At 53.7% G+C, this 20,703-nt stretch overlaps 8 protein-coding genes across 8 annotated transcripts; 4 read left to right on the top strand and 4 right to left on the bottom strand.

Moving 5' to 3' along the window:
* Positions 1–1,204: 1,204 nt before the first annotated feature.
* SODALDRAFT_272364 (hypothetical protein) lies at positions 1,205–3,621 on the bottom strand (the record flags this gene model as incomplete). The annotated part of the gene is made up of 3 exons (XM_028607830.1): positions 1,205–1,448; positions 1,526–3,352; positions 3,413–3,621. The coding sequence occupies 3 exons, from the start codon at positions 3,619–3,621 to the stop codon at positions 1,205–1,207; spliced, it is 2,280 nt and encodes a 759-aa protein (XP_028468051.1).
* Positions 3,622–7,902: 4,281 nt separating this feature from the next.
* SODALDRAFT_329934 (hypothetical protein) lies at positions 7,903–9,692 on the top strand. Its single transcript, XM_028611083.1, has 4 exons — positions 7,903–8,123; positions 8,192–8,504; positions 8,570–9,121; positions 9,192–9,692. The coding sequence occupies exons 1-4, from the start codon at positions 8,103–8,105 to the stop codon at positions 9,602–9,604; spliced, it is 1,299 nt and encodes a 432-aa protein (XP_028468052.1). The 5' UTR covers positions 7,903–8,102; the 3' UTR covers positions 9,605–9,692.
* Positions 9,690–10,150, bottom strand: SODALDRAFT_329935 (hypothetical protein). The gene has a single exon (XM_028611084.1). It carries the CDS (start codon positions 10,027–10,029, stop codon positions 9,694–9,696), a length of 336 nt encoding a protein of 111 aa, XP_028468053.1. The 5' UTR covers positions 10,030–10,150; the 3' UTR covers positions 9,690–9,693.
* Positions 10,151–13,632: 3,482 nt separating this feature from the next.
* Positions 13,633–16,212, top strand: SODALDRAFT_91977 (hypothetical protein). Its single transcript, XM_028615785.1, has 3 exons — positions 13,633–13,854; positions 13,985–15,792; positions 15,864–16,212. Exons 1-3 carry the CDS (start codon positions 13,791–13,793, stop codon positions 16,050–16,052), a joined length of 2,061 nt encoding a protein of 686 aa, XP_028468054.1. The 5' UTR covers positions 13,633–13,790; the 3' UTR covers positions 16,053–16,212.
* Positions 16,213–16,326: 114 nt separating this feature from the next.
* On the bottom strand, positions 16,327–17,204 carry SODALDRAFT_348534 (hypothetical protein). The gene is made up of 2 exons (XM_028613377.1): positions 17,010–17,204; positions 16,327–16,895 (listed from the first exon to the last, which is right to left on the bottom strand). Exons 1-2 carry the CDS (start codon positions 17,110–17,112, stop codon positions 16,372–16,374), a joined length of 627 nt encoding a protein of 208 aa, XP_028468055.1. The 5' UTR covers positions 17,113–17,204; the 3' UTR covers positions 16,327–16,371.
* Positions 17,205–17,409: 205 nt separating this feature from the next.
* Positions 17,410–18,598, top strand: SODALDRAFT_329939 (DUF1783-domain-containing protein). Its single transcript, XM_028611085.1, has 2 exons — positions 17,410–17,716; positions 17,836–18,598. Exons 1-2 carry the CDS (start codon positions 17,686–17,688, stop codon positions 18,300–18,302), a joined length of 498 nt encoding a protein of 165 aa, XP_028468056.1. The 5' UTR covers positions 17,410–17,685; the 3' UTR covers positions 18,303–18,598.
* Positions 18,359–19,865, bottom strand: SODALDRAFT_329941 (54S ribosomal protein L9). The gene has a single exon (XM_028611086.1). It carries the CDS (start codon positions 19,713–19,715, stop codon positions 18,654–18,656), a length of 1,062 nt encoding a protein of 353 aa, XP_028468057.1. The 5' UTR covers positions 19,716–19,865; the 3' UTR covers positions 18,359–18,653.
* Positions 19,866–20,113: 248 nt separating this feature from the next.
* SODALDRAFT_356210 (DUF1763-domain-containing protein) lies at positions 20,114–20,595 on the top strand (the record flags this gene model as incomplete). Its single annotated transcript, XM_028613888.1, has 2 exons — positions 20,114–20,415; positions 20,496–20,595. The coding sequence occupies 2 exons, from the start codon at positions 20,114–20,116 to the stop codon at positions 20,593–20,595; spliced, it is 402 nt and encodes a 133-aa protein (XP_028468058.1).
* Positions 20,596–20,703: the final 108 nt, after the last annotated feature.

A 20,703-nucleotide genomic window follows, 5' to 3' on the forward strand; every position in this document is an offset into this window, starting at 1 on the left:
TATGCGATTCATGTTTCCCCTGCGCCACACACCCAAGGCTCGAAGTTACAGGCCAACGTCGAGGACGATTACCTCTGCCGGGATATGCCGAGTCCACAAAGATGAAGACGAAGAGCAAGATTTTTTTTAAACACCCCCCCCCCCCCCCCCTTTCTCCTTCAGGAAAGATGTGATGTACAACGGTACATATAACTACTGGCTACATATAGCGTGCTAAGTGGTGGCTAAATGGCCTTCTGACCTTCTGAGTAGGGTATACGAAGCGGTGACGAGGTCAGATCAACTCGGAGAAAAATACCTAGGTATCGCATTCCGAACACGCAAAATGTGACCAGTTATTTATTAATCCTCCTGGGTGGTCAATTGAGCGTGGGATGTTACTTACTAGGTATGTTCATACAAAGCTGTCAGATGCCCACGAGGTGTGACAAACCATATTATGTTAGACTTATAGGGTACCTCGATCCTATATATCCACACTTATTCCCCTTATTTTTCCTAATAAGGTACCTTACCGTCGTTAGATATCCCCGTGAAGTACCACGAACTTTACTTAGATGAATACACACATGACTCCGCGTACCTTATTTGTGTTCTGACAACAGCTCTCCCGTCGCATCGTTTATAAAGTAAGGTACGGAGCAGATCACCCAAGGATATGTATTTATCCCGTTTCTCTTGCTTTCGGGTATGGAAACATAATGCCAGTCACATACACAAGGCAGTGAAGATTCGTTGAACGAAACAACGACCGTCGAGCTTCCCGTTCATCCGAACACTTTGTAGTATTCGTTATGCGCTGTCTGTCTGATGCCGACTACCCAATCCCAGTCTAAAATAAAGAGGAATTAAACAAACCATGAGGGAGTCCACCGAGCCCTCGTCTTTTGATCTAACCGCTCCAAACGCGGTTCGAGATGTGGTGTGTCCGTGACATTACCAACCATGTCGCTCCGAGAAATGCTGGCATTTATGGGTACCATGACAGGATGGGCCACTCGCTGATATGAAACAAACATAGAAAACCATGCGCCTTTGCTCACAGAGTCAGGTTCATGTACATGCAAGGGCAATGGTAACATACGTGCAAGGTTTGAGAATCGCCTGCTTGGTCTGCGCCAGCGCTGCTCCGAAACTAAAATCACCTTGCCAACTGTATACAAAAAAATAACGCATACAAATTCACAGGGTCGGGAGGAACAGGCTAGTCACGCATGTTCCATGATGGCTTCAACGTCGCTTCCATCTTGGCTTGTGTGAAGACCGTATCCTCGGGAAGACGGCTGACGCGACCAACACCGCTTCGAATGGCGTGGGCCTGGACCGCTGAGAGGCCGCTCCGGTTGCTCCGAATGCTACCTGCATCGCTCATTCCGTCATCGTTGGCAAACCGACGGGGCGGCGCAAAGTCCAGACCGGTGAAAGTGCCCGATTTTCGGAGCAGATGACTATTTGCGTTGGTTGTCAGCTTCTTTTTTCCCTCTTCAAGATGACAGGTTTTGCGTTCATTCAAGAAAATACTTACGGGCTGGGGACAGCGGGCATCTCGTCAAAGCTGCTCACCAGCGGAGATGCCACGGGTTTCTTCGGAGCGAAAGGCCGTCTCTCGCCCATAGGACTCTGAGACCGGCCACGCTGGCGGTCTTCGTAGGATTCAGGAGGTGCAAAGTCGATTGAACCAAGAAGAGCAAGCGAGTCGTCCTTGAGCTTGGATGGAGTGGGAAGCGTTGTGAGAGGGGCCGGCGGAGGGCCCTTGGGCTTCCCAGGCTGCTGCAATCTGCTCGACACGGAGGAGCCAGGCCGCGGGTGGCCATAGGAACTGGACAAGGAGGAGCCGGGCCGGGATGGAGGGCCCCAGCGGTTGGACATTGATGTGCCGGCGCGGGGAGGAGGCGGCCGCCTCCCGCCCGGCATGCTCATTCCACCCCCACTCACGGAGCCGTGCATGGCTCTGGGAGGGGGAGGCCCTCGAAGACGCGAGCCACTAGGTGGGGGCGTCATGGCGCGGCGAGTGACAGGCTGGGCATACGGCATGACAAACGCATGCGAATCGGGGTCGTAGAACGCGCTCTCGCCCTCCAGATACTTCGGATCGTAGTCCTCGTAATACGAAGTCCCATATTGCTGTTGAGGAGGAGGGGGGAGAGGCTCGGCCGGTCTGGAATCGTCAAAGTACTCTTTGTAGAAAGACCTGATCCTGTTTGCCCTCTCTTCGGGGTCCTCCGACTCGGTGACTTCATCAGGAGGGAGAGGTCTCAACCCAACAGACAGCCTCTTCGTGTCTTGCTGGGGGACGCCGAGTGCCTGGGATTTCCTATAATCGCCATCCATCGAGCGTCTCTGGGCAGACCGGCCGCGTTCTTCATAATCATCCTCCTCTTGCCCTCTCTGATCGTAGTTAGCCACGTATGAGCTAGTCTCCTCCTCGGGTATGATCGTTGGCAACGGCGAGAAAGAACTAGTCTCTTGTTGGTTGTGTTGAGTCCGGTGGTGTGAGTTAGCGTCAGTTGAAGATGGCCCGTCAGGCATAGTAAAGTCGAAACCAACTCCTATTTCCGGCAGTGAGGGTGCACCCAGATTCCCGGCTTGTTTGTTATTCAGCGCCGCTGAGCCAGCCGGAGGTGGCGGGGAGGCCCTTTGGATGCTACTGCCAAGGGCCCTATTGGCGACGGGCAGAGGCTCAACGACGTCGGGAACATCGGGAATGCGGGCAGAATTGTCGCTCCAGTCATCGGACCGATCATTCGGGTAGGGCACAGTGCCCATCTCAGGAACGATTCCTTGGGGAAGGGGCTGTCGAGGCGGTGATGTCGATGATAGGTTACGAGGAGGGGCAGGCGATGTCGGGGTTGCGAACGGATCGGCAGTAGGGGGCGGCGGCCGAGGGAGTGAGCCCTGCCGAGGAGGCAATGTTCGACCATTGACGCTCGACTGACGTTCGGTGGATCCTGTGTAAATTGACGATCCGGCTCGGCTGTCCTTATCACGGTGAAAGGATCGGATGGAGCCGACTTCGCTACCGTACTGGTTGACGGGGCGGTAAGGGTCTTCACTGGTGTGTAGGGTTCGTGCCAGAGAGTGCAGCGACTCCCTTGAACTCTGCAGGCCGGGTGGAAGAAGGTAAGGACTGGACAGGTTCATGTCCATGGAAATCTGGACGCGGTGCTTGCTATCCGCCCTCATCATCTTTTCGCGAAGACTTTGACGCTTTCCACCCCTGTGTTCGGTAACTTCTCCGTCCAGACCGAAGTCGAGGTCGCGGTTGGGGTCGGCGGCCTCTTCCCTTCTTTGCTTCTTGACATTTCTGCGATGCAGGAAAATGAGCACGCCAATAGCAGCCACGAGAGGAATCCTGGAGAATAATGTTAGTGACGGTCGGTCCCGATCTAATTGTCATCAAAGTTCAACATACACCACACCCAAGACGATGGGCAGCGTCATCGACTGGGAGCTCACTGGCTTCTCGCAGAAGTTGGCGCTTTCGGCGTCGCAATCATCGTCCCGAGCAGCGAGAGGTGCCGGAGCAGATGGAGGGATCATATCGGCGGTTACTTCCAGACTGCGGACACGAATTTGAGGGCCCATTCGGTAACCATGGGCATCAAATGCGGTGGAAGCCATGTCATCTGCTACAGTAGCCTAATGTCGGTCGAAATTTGTAATACAGCTGCGAGGAATCGATTGAGGTAGGTCAGGCGAGAGAGCGTAGTCGTCATGTACAGAAATCGAGGTCGAACAAACAAGGCCGGGTTGAGAAGAATGGCCCTAAAGAAAAATTGCGAGTAATTCGAGTTGCGAAACAGGTCGTCAGAGGTATTTGCGTGAACCCAGGGGTGCCCGAATGCCAGAACGGGGAGAAAAAGAGTGTCGTCCGCCGAATTACCAAATCCACACGGAAAGAAGAAAGAATGACTCGAGAGTTTGCCCAAGGTCGGATAGGACCAAGTGAGGAGAAAAACAGGAAGTAAAAAGAGTGACAAGCCCGCTGGCAGGCGGTCCCGGATAGGGTAGGAGAAGGAGTAGTATTAAGAGGGTAAAGGAAAGGACAAGATACTCAACCGTGAGTTCTTGAGGGAAGTGACGATAAGGAGGAGAGAAGGAGAGACTGGAAAGAAAGGAGACGGCTCTGGCGCCAAGACCCACACTCTACGCCAGGGGCCGTGTCGGGGGATAGGGACTGTTGGACGAAGTGGGGCTAATTTCAGCCACATCAGCAAATGATAGGGGCGCTGGTTGTCAACGGCGCTCCGCTACATAAAAACCGGGGGTATCAGGCCTGCACAAAATCTCTCGAGAGAACTCAGGGGCCAGCCACGCATCCACAATCCAGGCACGAACGGCCACTGACAGGCTGGCAAAACGACGCTACGCTGAATATGGTAAATGGTGGGCCAGATCCGCAGTGGGATCTCATATGCAAGGAACATTCAGAAAGGGACAAAAGAACTGTTAGGCTTGGGCCATACTAACACTGTATCATTCTGTCCTGGAAACAACTGATTATACAGTTTTTTTTTGTGTGTTCTACTGTACACGTACAGCCCTTGAAGTCTCCCGTCTCATGATTCCTGTCAACCCTCGAGTTGGCCCTCGAAGCCGGCGATTCTGAATCGAGACCGAGCCTTGACTTGAGGGACTCCTAAAAGGAGGATTCTCATCCGAAATGAATACCACAAACAACCTAGACAGCATCGGTGCTGAAACATGGAAGACATGTTGACATCTGATTACTCTCGGGATGTCGCGAAAGAGTACAACATATTTATATTGATTAACACCACACACACAATGTCGCCCTCCGATATTATGACCTTTTACATGCTGTGTCACCTTTATCTAATTACGAAGTATTTCTGCGAAAGGAATAATTACTTCGTACTAAGTAGGTACGGATAAACATGTTCCCAGAACCCGAACCCGACATGGACAAGTGAAGATTACGTATAAACAGGCCACACAGCAATGGCGCTCAACAAACAAGACAAAAGGCCCACAAAGTGCTCCGACCGAAGATCGCGGTGTTAAGGAGCCATTACTGATTGATGATATCCTCTTTTTGAAGAACGGATTTGTAACGGCGGTAGCCTTCTCGAGGTATTTCTTCAACTGACTCTATCGGTTTCGTCGAGCAGAAATCCCCTTCTTTTGTGCATTACCTATGCCCGACTAACAAGAGGACTGGCATCAGATATTTGAATAATTTATTTCGAACTAGGCTCAAAATCCCTCCCTGGGTTTTGTCACTTTGTAATAGTCAGGCGCATATTCCAACAACCAATTCTTCTCGATCTTGGTAATATCCCTGATGTAGATTTTGTTACCCGTCTCCAGGATCTCGTGGAAGACCACCCAGTCCGCCTTCCGGTTGAACATCAGCGACGTGGGATGAGCGTGAAGCGTCGTGTCGCCTGCGACGTTTTGGTATGTCCCATCCGGCTGCATTTTAGCCGCATGGGCGAAGTAGCCGCTCGTAAGACACCGGCGGATCTGTTCGGCCTTGGACGGCCCGTCGTGTTGTTGCTGATGAGGCTGCTTCTGCTGCTGTGGCTGTCCTCGCCCCAAGCTCTCGGCCAGGGACTCGTCAACAGAGATGCCAAACCCTTCCAGGTACCGCTTCAACTGCGCTCGGATGCTCACTGCTCGAGTCATGGTTTTGTAGTTGAGGTTGTTTTCGTGGCAGAATTTAGATTCTTTCTTTCCCGTCATCACGAAGGCTTGGTAGACGTTCAAGAGAGTCAGGTGGTCTCCCTCTTCTGCTGCAAATTTTCTCCGCGAGCTCTCCATCTTTTTCTTCTCGCCGTCGTGGTAAAACCATATGTTTCCTGCCACGCTAGTCATCGCAGCAATAGTAAGCATCTCGCTCAGGCAGCCGAATGATTCCGCGCTCAAAAGGGTCTTTCCCATCATCGGCTCAACGGCAAGCTCAGCCATTCGATATCCGAGCGGCCTTGTCAATTTTGCGTACTCATCAAGGACACCGAGAGAATGGAGCAGTTCCAGAGCTCGGGCCATGAGTTCGGCTGGAGGCGCGTCCAGAAAGGGGAACCGTACGACGTTGTCGATGCCGAGTGCTTTCATCTGCAGGACGATCGGGGCAAGGTTCGTCCTCTGAATTTCAGGTACATTAACCTCGGGCAGCTGCTGATGCGACGCCTCTGTGTACAGCCTAAAACACTTTCCCGGCTTCGTACGGCCAGCTCTGCCTGCGCGCTGCGTTGCCGAAGCCTTGGATGTGGGGACCGTTGTGAGCGCGTCTATGCCTGTCTCGGGATTGTAGGCCCGGACCTTGACGAAACCGCAGTCGACCACGAAGACGATGCCATCGATGGTAACGGACGCCTCGGCAATATTGGTCGCAAAGATGACCTTTCGAGTGTCCTCCGGTGGCTTGTCGAATACATACATCTGCTGCTCGGTCGACAGACCAGCATACATAGGCAGTGGCTGTAGTGTCTTCTTCTGCGACCCCATTTCGAGAAGCCGGTCTGAGACTGTCTGTACGGCGTAGTCGATTTCTTCACGCCCAGTGAGGAACACTAAGATATCGCCATCTCCTTCTTTAGTGTGGATGTCAAGGACCGTGGAGATTGCTCGTTCGACATAATCCTCGGCTGGGGATTCCAGGTAGAGTATGTCAATTGGAAACATCCTGCCTTCGAGGCTGATGATGGCCGCCGTCTGATCCGTGTCATTTTGCTCGGGCTTTTTCTCGGTAGGGCTCACAGTAAAGAACTTGAGAAATTCCTCGGCCTGTAGAGTTGCGCTGCTGACGATGATCCGCAATTCCGGCCGCCGCTTCTGGATTTTCTTAAGGAGTCCGAGCAGAATATCTGTGCTGACGGATCGTTCATGGGCCTCATCCACCATGATCACGGAGTACCGAGAAAGGAGCGGATCTATCAAAGCCTCTCTGATGAGAAGCCCGTCCGTCAAGAATTTCATCCGAGTTGCAGATGAAGTAACATCTTCAAAGCGGATCGAGTATCCCACCTCTTTACCAATCTCGCACCCAAATTCCTCGGCCACACGGAGAGCTACAGTCGTCGCCGCAACACGGCGGGGCTAGACTATGAGTTAATTATATTCCATATATATGGCCTGGTGGAGGTTCAAGACACCTACTTGTGTTACCCCTATGATCTTCCCCTCGGCAGTCCATCCAGCAGAGTCCAAGAATTGGGGAATCTGTGTTGTCTTCCCTGAACCGGTTTGGCCTACCACAATTGTCACCGACTGGCTCTCGATGAGATATAGTAAACTCTCCCGGTGCTTGAAAATGGGAAGAAGCTCGGGAGGTTTATGAAGCGCCGGGATGAAAGTAGAATCCAGGTCGAAGTCCGCCATGATTCCTTGCGCAACGAAGAAGACCAATCACGATTTCTTAGTGATATCCATGCCTGGACCTATGGATTCATAGTGTTCGTGCGTCTTCTGAATATGAGCTTAGTTCAAGCCACTTGAACAAAAGACCGTCGTAAGCCCGATCGAAGAGTCATTAGAAGGTCTTAGGGATAACGGGTATGGTGAAAGATTCCCTCTCGCATATAATGCAACGTTCTCGAGATGCGAAAAGAGTCTAATAGGAGGCGTTTCAGGGGTCGAGTCAGGTTGAGAATACTACAGGTAAGGTAGGTAGCTTGAAATATGGAAGTGTACTTCGTAGAGCAAGAAAAGAAAAGAAGAGGGTCAACCGGTAGGACTGGTACCTAGGTACCTACCTATGCACCACCCCTGCGGACGGGTACGATGTAGGTAGGTAAGGTAGTTACAAAATGCGGAGTACTTCATAAGGTACCTACAGCACAAGTGACGACATGTGACGCGTGGCTTGGCTTCACCATCTATCTATACGTATCTTTCTAGCCAGCAGCAGCTGTAATATGACCCACCCACCCTAATATGTAACCAACATCAGAACGATCCATCCCAGCTCGTGAGCCCCTCACATCATCGCGACCATTCACTCGGCAAAGTAACGGACATAGTATATTATTTTTGAAGTAATCTTTGGCCGACCTCTCTGCCTTCTGTCTTCATTCGAAAACTTTCAACACTTTTCGCAGGAACAAATTCCAGCGTGAAGGCACGAGTGTAGTGCAATCATGTCTGCGTCGAACGAGACGGTAAGCCATGTCCCCTGATCGCCACGCACGATGCGAGATGACTGACGCTTTGATACCGTATTCGATAGGACAAAATCACCTCTCCTAGTGGACCGGAGTCGCCTACTACAGCTCGACCTCTAGAGTTGGATGATGATGATGTACAGGAATCGGGAATCACCGGTGGCGATGATCCCTCCAGAGATGCTCCTTCCAACAAACCCGCGTCGACGACTGCGGACGACGTTCCTCCTCCTCCCAAGCCCCCTCGACCTCTCACAGAGGCACAGCAGAACGTCGGTCTACTCAAAGAGGCGTTCCCTGGTATCGACGAGGCGGTCATCAGGGCTGTCCTCACCGCCAGTGGAGGACGCATTGACCCCGCTTTCAATGCTCTCTTAGGTACGGGCTCGCCATGGCAGGTATTCCAGCAGACTACAAGCTAATCTCGAGGGTGCCGCTTGTAGAGATGACGGATCCAGATGCTGTCAAGAACGAGCCGCAAGAAGAGGCCCCTCCTCCCCGCCCCCCACGCCCGGCCGCACACATGTCACAACTCGAGGCTGACGAGCAGTACGCCCGACGGCTCGCTGAACACTGGGATAATGTGGGCGCATACGAGGCACGCACTTCCAACCGCAGTAACCAAGGAAGCCGTCAGAGTCAGGGTCAGGGTCAGGGTCAGGGTCAGGGTCAGGGTCAGGGTCAGGGTCAGGGAAAAGAACACAACTTTTTTGAAGACGACCTTCCTGTGATCCAGGAGAAATTGCGGAAGGGTTTCCTCGAGACCCAGGGAAAGGTCAACTCGTGGATTACAACTATGAAGAAGCGGCTCGATGAGGAGTTTGCGGATGATGATGATGGCTCGAACCGACCGTACCGCCCAGGCCAGGAACAATTTCCAGGTCCTCGGCCCGCGCAGCAGTCAGGGAGACGGAGCGGGGACTACGAGCGTTACGATGCCGACCCTCAGGTCTTGAGCGATGACTTTGCTGGCATGAGATTTACGGCGGATGGTAGTACGTCGCACCCCTACCTTTCTCGCTGTTTCTTTCTCTCTGACGACGCCCAATGCTGACATGAAATTAGCCCCTGTCCGAGATCATAGTGATCCGGATGTGTTCCGGCCGCCTCCACCGTCCAAGTCCCCTCGGCCGTCGGACGGACGAAAGGTCAGTTTCAGAGACGGCGTGGAAGAGATTGACGTCTACGGGTCGTCTCCGAAGCTGTCCACAGAGGAGGCCACGGGGTCTAAGACCAAGTCGAGCAAGTGGCAGCCCTTGTCGACGGTGGACCCCAACCCGATCAACGACAATGATCCGTTCAGTCTTGGCGATAGTGAGGATGAAAGGGATACGAGAGACAGGGCTGGTTCAAAGGAAATCAAGCTTGATGATAACGAACGGTTAAAGCAAGCGGCTGCGGAGGCTATGGCTGATAGCCTCGTCGATTCGAAGCCACCACAAGCCGCGTCAGCTGAAGGGGCGGCTAAAAAGGATTAAGATGTGATTGTCCACAGCTTGGACATCGTGGGAAGCGGCAAATTTGAGCACTGCCTTTATTGTTGGAACACTGACTTCGTAGCCGTATGTCAGTTGCCTTGGACATCGTTGAACGGTTGATTTGCAGTGGGACAATCAGACAGCCAGACAGGCAGTTTTCTCGGCGGAGGCGTTTGATTCGGGTTGGTTCCATCTCTTTGCTTTTCTGGGATTTTCTTCCCTGAATTGTTTTTTGCTCCATCCTGTGAGCTCAATCCCCCGACCAAAGAGAAACAAGTCGCGAAACAATATACCGTACTTCTCTCGCCAAATCCGTCCCTTAACACGACACGATTATCTGTGCCTACCACAAGTGTAAGGAGGCAGTTGGCTGACCCAAGAAAATCGGGGTGGGATTCGTGGTGCCTGCCCTCGTCTCCCGACATAGCCCGGCAGCCAAAACCCTAGAGGATAGAGAGAGACAGAATACTGAACGCTTCAGGCTCTTGGTTAAGGCTAAGACTCAGGCATCCATCCCGAGGACTTCGGAAGAATGGACACTTTGTACATGTAGGGAAGACATATGGTCCAAGTGACGAGCCTCGGAAACGTCCTCGTTCGCATATCGTTCACCCAGCATCACTGGCTCCCCACTAGAGACAAGCCCGCGTTCCGGAGTTGGCCCATGCCTGAGCAAACTTTGTAAAATCAGACTAACACTTTCAAGCCCTCCCACAGGTCTAAAGGCCTTATTTTCCCCTGGTAAGCAGAAGCGTTGATGCCCCGTGGAATTGGGTCCAGCTCTACATGGGCATACGGAGGAGTGGTACATCAGGTAGGTACCTTAGGTGAGGTTAGGAAGTTACCCCTCAGCAGGTCGAGGAACGCAAAACGTGGTCCGATCCTCAAAGTTAATTGGGCAAGGTCCGGCCTTGGCTAGATCTCGGAGGGGCAGCGGGAAGTAAGGTACCTTCGATAGCTAAATGGAGGTACCAAACGGTACCTTACTCTGAAGGTTGAAGACGACGAGGGTTTCGAGAACTGTCATTCAACACGTGGCAGAGGGAATCGTAAGGTACGGAGCAAGTCTGACGGGGGTACGGAAATGGCGTGGAGGGGCAGGAGAGGGAATCCGAGCTCGTCGGGAAGACACAGACTGGAACAAAGGAGGATTTGAGACGGTAATGAGAAGAAAAGGAAATAGCTCTCGTGACGACGGCAAAGGTTTGTCTCACCGTGAACAACCTGGAAGTCAAGGGGAGGTCCTGCCTTGTCGCTTTAAATATGGTAAGTGCTACCGTCCGCCATTGACAACGACAACAAAACGACGACGTTCTTCGGTGCGGTCGACGTCAAAAGACCTTTTTAGAATGCCCCGCATTGGCTGGCAGTGTACAGTAAGGTAGTCAGTACCTAGGTAGTCAGATGTACCGGAGAGTACCTACAGTACCAGGTAAGGTATATGCATGTGGGCCACGGGCCACGGCCACGGCCACTTTGTCGTCCCATCCGCCAAATACCTTATGCGCCGAGGCCAAGCCCCTCCATCACCCATTACATCCACATTCAATCTCTAATATCAAACCTTCGATGTCATCGCTCGACCCCCGGGCTCTTATCACAACGAAACTTATTCGCACCGGATGGACGGCCACAGCTTACCATTATAGACCAGTCCTATCTCTTACCGGTCTGCCTACCAACGGCACATATCCTTACTAGCTCGTGTGTCCCGGAGGGGGATGGCTTAGGTCGACCTTTACCTTTTTCTCTCGTATCTTTCTCTTACTTGCTCTTTTCCCTTGCCTTCCTTGGGTTCTCCATCTCTTTGCTCTTTTACCACCCTCCCACCGAAGCGATGATCCTCACTACCTCCACTGTCCAGGTACATCGACATATGGCCGCTATCCTGTGATACTATCCAGCTTTATGTATCCAAACTTCTCTGGTTACCCTTACGGAAACCCTTCTAGGTGTTTGGTCATTATACCTCACCTCTCGCCATCCATCACCGGTATGCAGACCATCGCCTCCTTGTCTTCTCGTCTCTTCCTACCCCTCGATTCTTCATCTTAACTACACCTCTCTTTATACCTTTCTGCCTCTCTTCACGACGTCACCCCAGTGTTCATCAACGTCCCATTCATGCCTGTTGGACGCTGTTCTGCTTGGGGTCTGTTTAAGCGAGTTGCGGCTGGCAACCCCCACGCCTCATACTGTCTATACTCGATCCAATGCTCTTTTGAATAATCACCATTCTCTCTCCGATCCCGGTTTGCGCTTCTTACGTCTGTCACTTGCTGGCAGAGAGGAGGAACAAGCGGTGATAGGACCCCTGCCCAGCTCCCCGCCCCTTAAAACCTGGGGCGAGTGTGCCCCCCGCCTATATTGCGTGTTGTGCTACTCACGTTTTCTTCACGCTTCACTCGTGGCTTGATCGGCGTTTATATATCATACGTCAGCCGCTCTCCCGGCTAAGATCTCCTGGCCGTGTCTCCCCACCAGCGGTGTTCTGATCGGACACGGAAGTGTCTTATTTCCATTCACTCAACCCTATATCATCAAATGCTCTAGGGAGAAACCTGCATATGCTTCCTTTTTTTTCTCGTTTCACCACTTTCGCTGCACGGGCTGTTCTTCTTACGACTACTTCTCTTGATATTGTAACCTGCCTAATACGGCTTCTAACAACCCTTCCTTAGGCAGGAACACAGCACCCCGCATCTACATTACTTCCCTCGGCCGTCTGCACACCCTCACACGCAAGCGGACGTCTAGAAGGTCCAAGTACCGTCGTCCCCTCGGCGCCTCGCATCTGCTTCTAGATATCAGTCTTCCCGAGCCCCGTGGGCTCTTGGGCGTCGACCTACCATGTAAGACACGGCCCATCACATTCCTCACTTAGATTTGGAGACTGACATGCGATTCACAGGAAGTTTGGCAAGCAGATTCAGAAGCGGCAGCTTGAAATCCCCGAATATGCTGCCAGTTTCGTCAACTACAAGGCTTTGAAACAGGTTTGTGCCTTTCCAGCAGCCCAGCCCCCCCCTATGCTTTCTCCCCATTAGTCCTGAGAGCCAGGCTGTTGGAACCTTGAACAATACGTGCGGCCGGGGTCAACCAGCATTCCCATCACTCAGTTACGTGACCTCCAGGATGCCTATATCAGCCGCAATCCGCGACGAGCTTGGCACACGTATGACTGACGCTTCACTACCTACTTAGCTCATCAAAAGGCTCTCGGCAACCCCTACTCTGGCCACGCTGAATGATGCCAATCAAGCAACCGCGACTCTAGGGTCGCAGTCCGCCTTGCAGGCAAACAAGGCAACCTTCTTCTTTCAAATAGCAAGTAGCAGTTCCCTGTGGTCGACGAATTGTCGTCATGGAAAAATCGATCCGCGCTTACTTACACCCCGCTAGGAACGAGAGCTCGAGAAAGTCAACGCGTTTTACATGCAAAAGGAGGCTGAGGTATGTGTCCGTCCCGTCCTTTCCCTCAGTGTTGCTCATTGATTGCTAAGTTCAGCCCTGCAGCTCCAAGTCCGGCTCAAGACGCTCCTTGATAAGAAGAGGGTATTGCAGTCCCGTGGGCAAAGTATTTCGAGGCGCTCTGCAAAGTTCACCACACTTGAAGAGGGCTTCCAGCAGTTTGCCAACGACCTCAACAAGCTACAGCAATTCGTTGAAATCAATGGAACAGCCTTCTCCAAGATCCTCAAAAAATGGGACAAGACTTCCAAGTCAAAGACAAAGGAGCTCTATTTGTCTCGGGCCGTAGAGGTTCAACCCTTCTACAATGCCACTGTTATCAGCGAGCTCTCTGACCAGGCGACAACCAGTCTTCAGGAGATTGGCGCCTGGGCCGAGGGCGACCATGTCACATTTGAACCTAGGTCCGACCACGTTGTGAGCAGTCAGCACCTCCTAGGGACTGACGAAGGGGATGCGGACACGATTCTTCTGGACACCGTACATTCAGGCAATTTGGACGCGCTAAGGGATTTGCTTGCGCGGATGCAGGCCGCATATACTTCTAGCGACGGCATGGACAGCTCATTGATGGACAGGGTCACGAGAACTTTCCTTGCCGCAATTCATGAAGCCCCTAAAGACTCATTGCAGGCCCTCCTCGACACTGGCCTAGTCGACATTCAGTCGGAGAACGACATCAACGAACGGAACTGTCTCCACCAGGCTGCTATCTATGGCAAGCCGGATATTCTCGCCGACGGCCTGTCAAAGGGTGTCTCTGTCGACCGTACAGACGTGTATGGGCGGGTCCCTCTCCACTATGCGAGTATACATGGCCGTCTGGACATGCTCGATGTGCTCTTGGATGGTGAGTCGGAAGGTGTTGGCTCGAAACGGACCGTCGACAGCATACTAACCTGGGTGAAGCCGATTCGAAAACGATCGACCTTATCGACCACGATAACTTCACACCGTTGATCCATGCCATCATGCATGGGCACTTGGCCTGCGTCGAGAGGTTGCTCAAGAAATCGGCGCGCATCGACCGCGCGTCAGAGGCGGACCGTGTGCCTCTGAATATTGCCTGCGGACATGGCTCCCTGGAAATAGCAGAGCTGTTGCTGAAACATGGTGCGCAGATCGTTCCAGATGCCGAAGGGCTCTACCCTCAGCATCTGGTCGCTCGGTCAGGCCAGACGCCTCGACTTCTTTTGTTACTCAAGGAACACGGTGCCGACCTTGACCAAGTCGATAAGCTGTATGGCTGGACGCCGCTCGTGCATGCTGCCAGCGAGGGGAATGTCCCGTGTCTCCAGGCGCTTCTGGACATTGGAGCGGATCCTAAGATTCTGGACGAAAAGGGTCTTCCGGCCATGTACTACGCCGCTTGGGAGGGCCACTTACAGTGTATGAAGTTGCTGGCGCCCTTCAATCGGGAGGCCGCGCGTGGCAGTCCTCTAGTGTCGCAGGCGATCAACCCCTTGGCCCCGCCTAGCATCCTCACAAGCTCTATGCCGGAGCCCATGGCGTTAGATGCGGATGCCATCCCAGAGCTTGAGCTTCCGCCTCCGATCATTCCACTCCGACGATATGGACACAATTTCCTTGACACGAAGACGGTTGTCCAAATCAACTTTGGAGATAACGGAGAGCAGCCACTCGTGTTCTTCCACGACAGCAAGTATCCTGCGTCTCGGCTTACCATCTCTTCCAAGGCCTCGGAACTTATCCCTAGGAATATCATTCTGCCCTTCCAAGAAGATACCCGGCTTGTTTCCTTCCAGATCGACAGCATAGATTCGTTTACGCTCGACTTTGACGTGTATCCCACTTACGGCGCCAAGATCATCGCGAAGACGGTGGCACTCCCTAGCACCTTCAAGGCGCTCTTGACCAGCACGGGGAAGTATTGCCTGCCGCTATTTGACCCTCGGCTACGCGCTATTGGCCAGATCAGTTTCCAGGTTCAAGTCATCAAGCCATTCACCGGCACGCCGCTGGAAATTACGGATTTCGAGACATACTGGAAGGCGACGAGCCAGTTGGATCGTAGCCCTAGTACGTTCGTCACGGGATCCAGTTTATCCGGCGACTTTGTACGGTTGTTCGTCCAACACACAAGTGATGGCGTTCCAGTTTTGTGGCCGAGATGGACGATCTCGTGTGGCGGAATCGACCTGCCCCTTTCACGGCTGACGTCGGAGCAGTTCACCACAATCACTGCCTGGAGTCCCGCTCGAGCCGAACTGGAGACCCTACGTACTAAACCGCTGGATGCCATCGGTGATGTTCATCGTGTGTTGGCCACTGCCGGAGTTCCCCTGGACCGGGCGCTCGCGCTCCTCCCGCACGGCATGCACGTCAACCTTCAAATCTTATACCCGACGGCGGAAGATGAGAAGACGTACGGTCTCGGCCCGGCTCTCGATATGAACACCTTTGCTGATGCCATCCTAACCATCGTTTTCGACCACGCGCGTGCTCAACGCGCAGAGTCTCTCGAGTCGGTCCGCTCCGTCGTCTTCAGCTCCTACAACATGAGTCTTTGCACTGCGCTCAACTGGAAACAGCCCAATTTCCCCGTTTTCCTCTGTAACGACTTGGGCCGTGAGGAGGTTATGCCTGCGCCAGATATCATCCAGAGCCACGGCAGGCACTCGACGTCGATCAAGGAGGCGGTGAGAGTAGCCCAGGGAAATAACTTTATGGGCCTGATGTGCTATTCACGACTGCTGGTATGTCCATGCTGCTTCTTTCCATGTCCTTTTTATACCTGACGGACCTTGGCTAATGTGCCCCATCTTAGGACATGGTACCGGCGCTAGTCGATTCGATCAAGTCCCATGGTCTAGCACTTGTAACAGATAGGACAGGCGAACCGGCCAAGACGACGACGGACCAGCTGTCTGATCCATTCCCTCGACTGCCCAAGGGGGTGGACGGTCTTCTAAAGAGCCAAGGGGTCCTGCGCTTCGACGAGTCCTTTGACATGTAGCAATGAATCTGACGAAGCTATCCGTTTACACTAGACTGCTGTTTTCAAAGTGGATTATTTTTATTTTTATTTTTTATTTTTTGCCTTGTACTATGCAGAACAGATAGATGGGCAAAGTCATTGCAAAAAAGGGGATGCGGATTATGGCAAGGCAATAGATACGGATGTGAGTACGCGTGTGAGGCCATTGCTGGAACGAGAACTTGGAAGGTGTCCAATGAAAACGTGGGCAAGCAAGGGGTCAGTCACGTTAGTTCATGAACTTGGAGCAATTACCAGTTGGGTATTTATTTCAACACTTTTCAACAGACGGCTTGTATCATGCCCCTTTATAACCATACCGCAACACCCCCAGCTCGCCCTCAGGATCGACGCCGCCCATAGCCATCTTGGCCACCAGTACGAGAAAATACACGAGCGTCGGGAGGTACCCGAGCTTGATCAATCCCTCGGGCTTGGCTTTGCCGGAAGACAGCGCCGAAGAAAGGGCGGCCAGGGCGCAGAGTGCTAGATTTAGGTACGGCAAATAGGCCTCCAGGGGTGACTTGTCCGACAGCGGGAGGAAGGGGGCGGCGGCGGCGCGTCTCTGAGCGCGGAGGGCGGTCTTCCTGGGAGAGACCACGGCGTCGAGAAAGGGAATGCCGGTCTCTGCGGGGGGTAGGGCATACAGTAGATAGGCGGTCGACAGGAGGGAGGAGAGGGCGAGCCACGAAGAAGAGGAGAAGGGATCGACGACGAGGAAGGGGATGGCAGACAAGAGGGGGAGGGCGAGGAGGAGGCGTTGGAACTGGATATCGCGGGCGGCGTTTTCGGCAGCCAGACGCCGGATGAGAGCTTCTTGTTCTGAATTCGGGGGGAAGGGGGGGGAGGAGGAAAAGAAAGGACCCGACGTGTCAGCTGAAAAGAATTTTCCCTCGGCTAACGTGAAAAATAGAGACGGGGTTTCCTGTGTTTTACCTTGCTCGTCTATTGCTTCCGGCAGGGAGTCGGAGGAATCATCTTCATCTGGATAGCGAAAGGCCTTGCGAAGACGGGTCCTTGCGCGGTTCGTATCTGCCATGGTCGGCTTCCAAGTCGAGAGAAATTTACCAATATCAACCAAGATTGTCGTAGTTCGGCGGCCTTCGAAGGAAGGAGAAGTTTCAATAAGGTACCTAGGTAGGGTGGTTTGTTCGGGTTCCAGCCTTATGACGACACTTCTTAGGCCTGGGACAAGACTCTTTTCTGATTGGTTCATTAGGGGTACTTCGCTCCATGGGCTCGTGGGGCTGGTTGGCCCCACAAATGTTCAATGGGACCCTGGTCGACGCCCTCTTCTTTTTTCCGTGCTCCGATGGTTGAACCGCTTGCTACCTGGCTTGGTATCGTCTGATAGTGCCCTCGCCTTGTCTTTTGTCTTTTTGTTTTCAGCATTCGAACAAGTCAAGTTACACAGAAGGATTGATTGTTTGGCTAAGCCTCGTCTATAACAGCCATGATTACGGCGGCTTGTAGTCGGCGAACTCTCCCCTCGTTCTACAGAACATCAGCGAGGCAAGCGTCTCGGACATCGAGACCAACAAGATGGAACATCCAGACACCCCTCCAGCGAAGATGGCGCAGTGCAGCACCTAGACCCGGTGAGGGGCCCTTCATGGAGCGACGTGCAGACAGGGACCTGCCAGGTATGTTTTCCTCCTCTTCTCACTTGGTCACGAATTGGATTCCCACCTTTGCAAACCCTCTCCCTTTCGGCGACTCTTTTTCTCTAACCATTTTGCCGGCGACGCAACCCACCGAGCAGATCTGGCCAGTACAAAGTTCCGATGGTCCCGTTCACTTCCCATATTCATCCTCATCGTAGCGGCATCGAGCCTCGCCATCTTCAACTACCAAAAGTCCTCCTCCCCCATCGTGTCGTCGACACTGTACTCACTCCGCGTTTCGCCCCGCGCCCGCGAGATCCTCGGCGACAAGATCTATTTCAAGCACCAGATTCCCTGGATATCAGGAGAGATGAACCAGCTCCACGGGCGCATCAACATCAGCTTCCCCGTCAAGGGAACCCGTGGGGAGGCCATCATGCGGTTCCAGAGCTATCGCCTGTCCCACAAGGGCATGTTTGAGACGACTGAGTGGAGTCTCGAGACCCCAGACGGCCATAAGATCGACTTGCTCGATGGCGCGGATCCATTCCGGGGCATTGTGGGGAGTCGGAATGAAGAGGACGAGGCCACGACCAGGGGTTTTAGGCAGACGACGTTCAAATAGACCCTCGAGGATCCAATGTATCGGGCACTGGGGTGGATGGTGGAAGCGTGGGATAAAAGCGTGGGACTCGAGCGTAGTTTTGGGACAGGACGCTTACGGGAAGGGAAAAGTCGCCTACCCCCCTCGTGTTTTCTGTCGGGAGGCATCGATATAGCGCCTCACACCCGATTGACCTACATGTACAACATGTATGTGTATTGTACAAAATTATATCTATCTCCTTCCATGTTATCCACCCCTTCCCGCATGGGGGTTGATCAATTTTGCCATCCGTGGCGCGTGTCCCCCATTTCCACTTCCGTTCTCTTTTCGCTCCTCCAACCTGTCGTCACTTCCATCTAACAACGACTTTCATGCCAGCTCGACTTTGGCCCTCCTCTGTTCCTTCATGGCAAGATGCCTCTCTCGGGCTTCCTGCAGCTTAGCCTCGGCATCCTTGTTATTCTCAAGCAGCTCGACCAGCTTGGCCTCTCGGTAGGGCATTGCTGGGGGCTTGCGCTTCACGGCGTCCTGCAGCTGGACGACACACCCCTTGGGACCCGCCACGGGCCCGCTGACGATGACGATGCCCAGCTCATTGTCGACCTGCAGAACCGTCAAGTTCTGCACCGTGACGCGCTCGTTGCCCATCCGGCCCGGCATCTTCTTCCCCGGCATGACCCTGGAACCGGAACCCTGCGAGGGACCGGCGGTACCCATGGTACGGTGGTTCAGGGAGTTACCGTGGGACGCGCCCTGGCCGGCGAAACCCCACCTCTTCATACCGCCGGCGAAGCCCATGCCGCGGCTGTTGGACCGGACGTCGACGTACTGGCCCTTCTGGAACCAGTCCGGGAGCAGCTGCACGCCGACGGGGAGCAGGCCCTCCTCGTTGCGGACGCGGAACTCGGCGAGGTGGCGCTTCGGGTAGACGCCCTTGGCCTCGAAGTAGCCCAGCAGCGGCCGGGTGACGTTGCGCGGTTCCTTCTGGCCCAGGCCGACCTGGACGGCCCAGTAGCCGTGCTTCTCGCGGTGCCGGGTGGCGACGACCTGGACCTGGTCCAGCTGCAGGACGGTGGCGGGGACGCGCTTCTTGCCGACGAAGACGGACGTCATCCCCTTCTTGACGGCGAGCACGCCCGTGCGGAGCGGTGTCGTCTTCTCCTTGCGGGCCAGGGCCGCGTCGGGCCCCGCCGACAGCTCGGGCAGGCCGGGCGCCTGGTTGTAACGGGCCTGGTGGGCGTCTCGGGGTTTAAGGGTGGACCAGCCGGACTTTACGCCGCGCTGGGAGATTCGGGGGAGGAGGAGTGCGACATTGCCGGAGATGCAGGAGGAGGATGGTGACAGGGAGGAACTGGTGGGAGGAGTGATAAACTGAGGCTGGAGGCGAGGTCGGAGCAGTTGTAGGCAGCGTGGCGCTAACCGGGGCGCCATCTTGTCTGACAAAGAAAAACAGATGGGAGAGCGCCTTGGTTGGCTCTGCTCCCTGAGATCGGGGGGTTCGTTCTGTTTGACACAGGCCGTCTGTTGTGTGTTGTTTGTGGTGATTATGTGATTATGCTTTGGAAAAGACGTCCGTCTGGTGGTTCATGGGATGAGGTTCATCAATTGGAAATTTTACGCTGCGACTCTGATTGGCCTGGCTGGGAGCAACGAAGTGAAGTGGTCCGTGCACGACACCAGATTCACCATTACCTAAGGTAAGGTACCTACTCAGTACGTACTGGGCAGCCGCATCTCATCTCAGTGGTGAACAAGAATTTGAATCATTCCCCCCCAATTGGCCAAAACGAAGACAACTCAGGAGAAAAAGAGAAAGGCCAAAAAAAAAAATGTCAAGAGAGGAGATTATTCACGCTTACAGGCACCTTTACCGGGGTCTCCTCCACGCTGTTCAGTTTGCAACCAAGGGCAGGTTCGTGGCACGCGACCAGCTTCGCCGGGCGTTTCGCGACAAGAATGCCACCTTCGACCGCGAAGCAGTGAAACGGACCATTTGGTTCGTGGAGGCAGCAGCACGCGAGCGAGGTCTGGAACATAAGATCCTCAAGAACTTGATCAAGACCAACTCGGTACGCTACAGGCCGGTACCATGGCGCATCCTGGCCAATCAAACTACTATGCAGAAGAAGGCGTGAGTCTAATGGATTGATTCTATTCCAACTCCGGACGTCCTCCTGTTCTTCGGAACAAGGTGCTGAAAATGTTGAACAGGCCCCAGGTTGTGACGGACCGGGTTAGGGAAAATGCTTTTAAGCATTATGACATGACAGTGGCCATGCTCAATAAGAGTATGGGTCTATGCCTGCGTTGATGGACGGGTTCGAAACACCTACTCCGCGGGCAGAGGAAAGACGCGCTTGAGGGGATCCCTCTCGTCTGGATGCCTTGCAAACGGTCCGCCCTCCCACGATATCTCAGT

The sequence above is a fragment of the Sodiomyces alkalinus genome, assembly GCF_003711515.1.
Source record: "Sodiomyces alkalinus F11 unplaced genomic scaffold SODALscaffold_2, whole genome shotgun sequence".
Lineage (NCBI taxonomy): Eukaryota > Fungi > Ascomycota > Sordariomycetes > Glomerellales > Plectosphaerellaceae > Sodiomyces > Sodiomyces alkalinus.

Bases quoted from the DNA above. Each gene is read 5' to 3' on its own strand.
- SODALDRAFT_329934 (XM_028611083.1), top strand. From the start codon at position 8,103: ATGTCTGCGTCGAACGAGACG. The intron at 8,124-8,191 runs GTAAGCCATGTC...CGTATTCGATAG, and splicing joins TGTCTGCGTCGAACGAGACG to GACAAAATCACCTCTCCTAG. The intron at 8,505-8,569 runs GTACGGGCTCGC...TGCCGCTTGTAG, and splicing joins CGCTTTCAATGCTCTCTTAG to AGATGACGGATCCAGATGCT.
- SODALDRAFT_329935 (XM_028611084.1), bottom strand. From the start codon at position 10,029: ATGTCGGGAGACGAGGGCAGGCACCACGAATCCCACCCCGATTTTCTT.
- SODALDRAFT_91977 (XM_028615785.1), top strand. From the start codon at position 13,791: ATGGCAAGCCGGATATTCTCGCCGACGGCCTGTCAAAGGGTGTCTCTG. The intron at 13,855-13,984 runs GTATGGGCGGGT...ACCTGGGTGAAG, and splicing joins TCTGTCGACCGTACAGACGT to CCGATTCGAAAACGATCGAC. The intron at 15,793-15,863 runs GTATGTCCATGC...GCCCCATCTTAG, and splicing joins TGTGCTATTCACGACTGCTG to GACATGGTACCGGCGCTAGT.
- SODALDRAFT_348534 (XM_028613377.1), bottom strand. From the start codon at position 17,112: ATGGCAGATACGAACCGCGCAAGGACCCGTCTTCGCAAGGCCTTTCGC. The intron at 16,896-17,009 runs GTAAAACACAGG...CCCCGAATTCAG, and splicing joins GGAAGCAATAGACGAGCAAG to AACAAGAAGCTCTCATCCGG.
- SODALDRAFT_329939 (XM_028611085.1), top strand. From the start codon at position 17,686: ATGGAGCGACGTGCAGACAGGGACCTGCCAG. The intron at 17,717-17,835 runs GTATGTTTTCCT...CCCACCGAGCAG, and splicing joins TGCAGACAGGGACCTGCCAG to ATCTGGCCAGTACAAAGTTC.
- SODALDRAFT_329941 (XM_028611086.1), bottom strand. From the start codon at position 19,715: ATGGCGCCCCGGTTAGCGCCACGCTGCCTACAACTGCTCCGACCTCGC.